At 68.9% G+C, this 929-nt stretch overlaps 1 protein-coding gene across 1 annotated transcript in view; it reads left to right on the top strand.

Moving 5' to 3' along the window:
• The window catches only part of AP5Z1 (adaptor-related protein complex 5, zeta 1 subunit), a 23565-nt gene that overhangs the window by 17273 nt on the left and 5363 nt on the right, over positions 1–929 (top strand). The window contains exons 11-14 of the mRNA XM_010845802.1: positions 4–48; positions 225–366; positions 470–582; positions 904–929. Coding sequence (XP_010844104.1) covers positions 4–48; positions 225–366; positions 470–582; positions 904–929 — 326 coding nt within the window. The remainder of the gene's footprint in view (positions 1–3; positions 49–224; positions 367–469; positions 583–903) is intronic.

Here is a 929-nt window from a genome sequence, read left to right as displayed (position 1 = left end):
CAGAGCTCGCGGCAGCTGGGCTTGGTGGCCTCCGTGCTCTTAGCCCAGGTAACGTGACTTCCGCAGCTCCCCAGCCCACCCCTGGTGGCCCTGGGCTCAGTGATCCAGCCACCGTGTGCGCCCCATGAGCGAGCGGGCTGGGCCGGGCCTGCCCTGGTGATGTTCTGGGCAGAGTGGTGTTTGTGGGGGGAGTCGGTGTTCACGTTCCGCCAGGGGTTCTGCAGGGCGACCCGCAGCAGGTCAGGACCGTGGGCCAGTGCGTCATCAAGGTCCTGGAGAGTCGGCAGCCTGAGGGGCCCAGCCTGACATACCTCCTCCCGGTCGTGTCCAAGGTCACCAGCCTGGCCCCGGACGCCCTTCCTGAAGGTCAGCACAGTGTCGGCAGGGGGGCAGGGGGGACCACCGGGGCCGCTGCTGGGTCCCAGGAAGCCCCACACGCTTAACTCTGTCCCCATGGTGTCCCCCCCAGAGCAGACCAAGGCACTCAGCAAGCGGCTGGGGGACTGGCTCCGCTACGCCAGCGTCCAGCAGGGGGCGGCCCACGCCTCCGGGGGCTTCTTCTCCACGCCCAGAGCCCGGCAGGTGAGTCTCGGGGGCGGCGGGGCTGGGGCCCGCCCTGTCCTGGGGCCACCTGCGGGCTGCCGTCAGCTCCTCCTGCGGGACCACCGCCCTGGTCCCAGGATGACCCCTCCTGTCTCCACTCGGGCGTTGAGGGCGTGGTGCTTGGGTCCTGCCCTTAGCCCGTGTTGTGCCCATGATGCTGTGAGGAGTCTTGGGTCGTGCTGGTGGGGATCTGGAGCAGGGCCATGTCGCAGCCCAAGTGCCTGTGTTCTCGCATCCTACGAGGGCGCCCTGGCTGTTCTTGACCCTGCTGTGCTTGCTGACCTCCCTTGTCCCCTGCAGCCAGGCCCTGTCACCGAGGTGGATGG

Source organism: Bison bison, unplaced genomic scaffold, assembly GCF_000754665.1.
Source record: "Bison bison bison isolate TAMUID 2011002044 unplaced genomic scaffold, Bison_UMD1.0 scf7180017864223, whole genome shotgun sequence".
NCBI lineage: Eukaryota > Metazoa > Chordata > Mammalia > Artiodactyla > Bovidae > Bison > Bison bison.
Note: the sequence above shows the minus strand (reverse complement) of the source record. Positions and strands in the feature narration are given on the sequence as shown.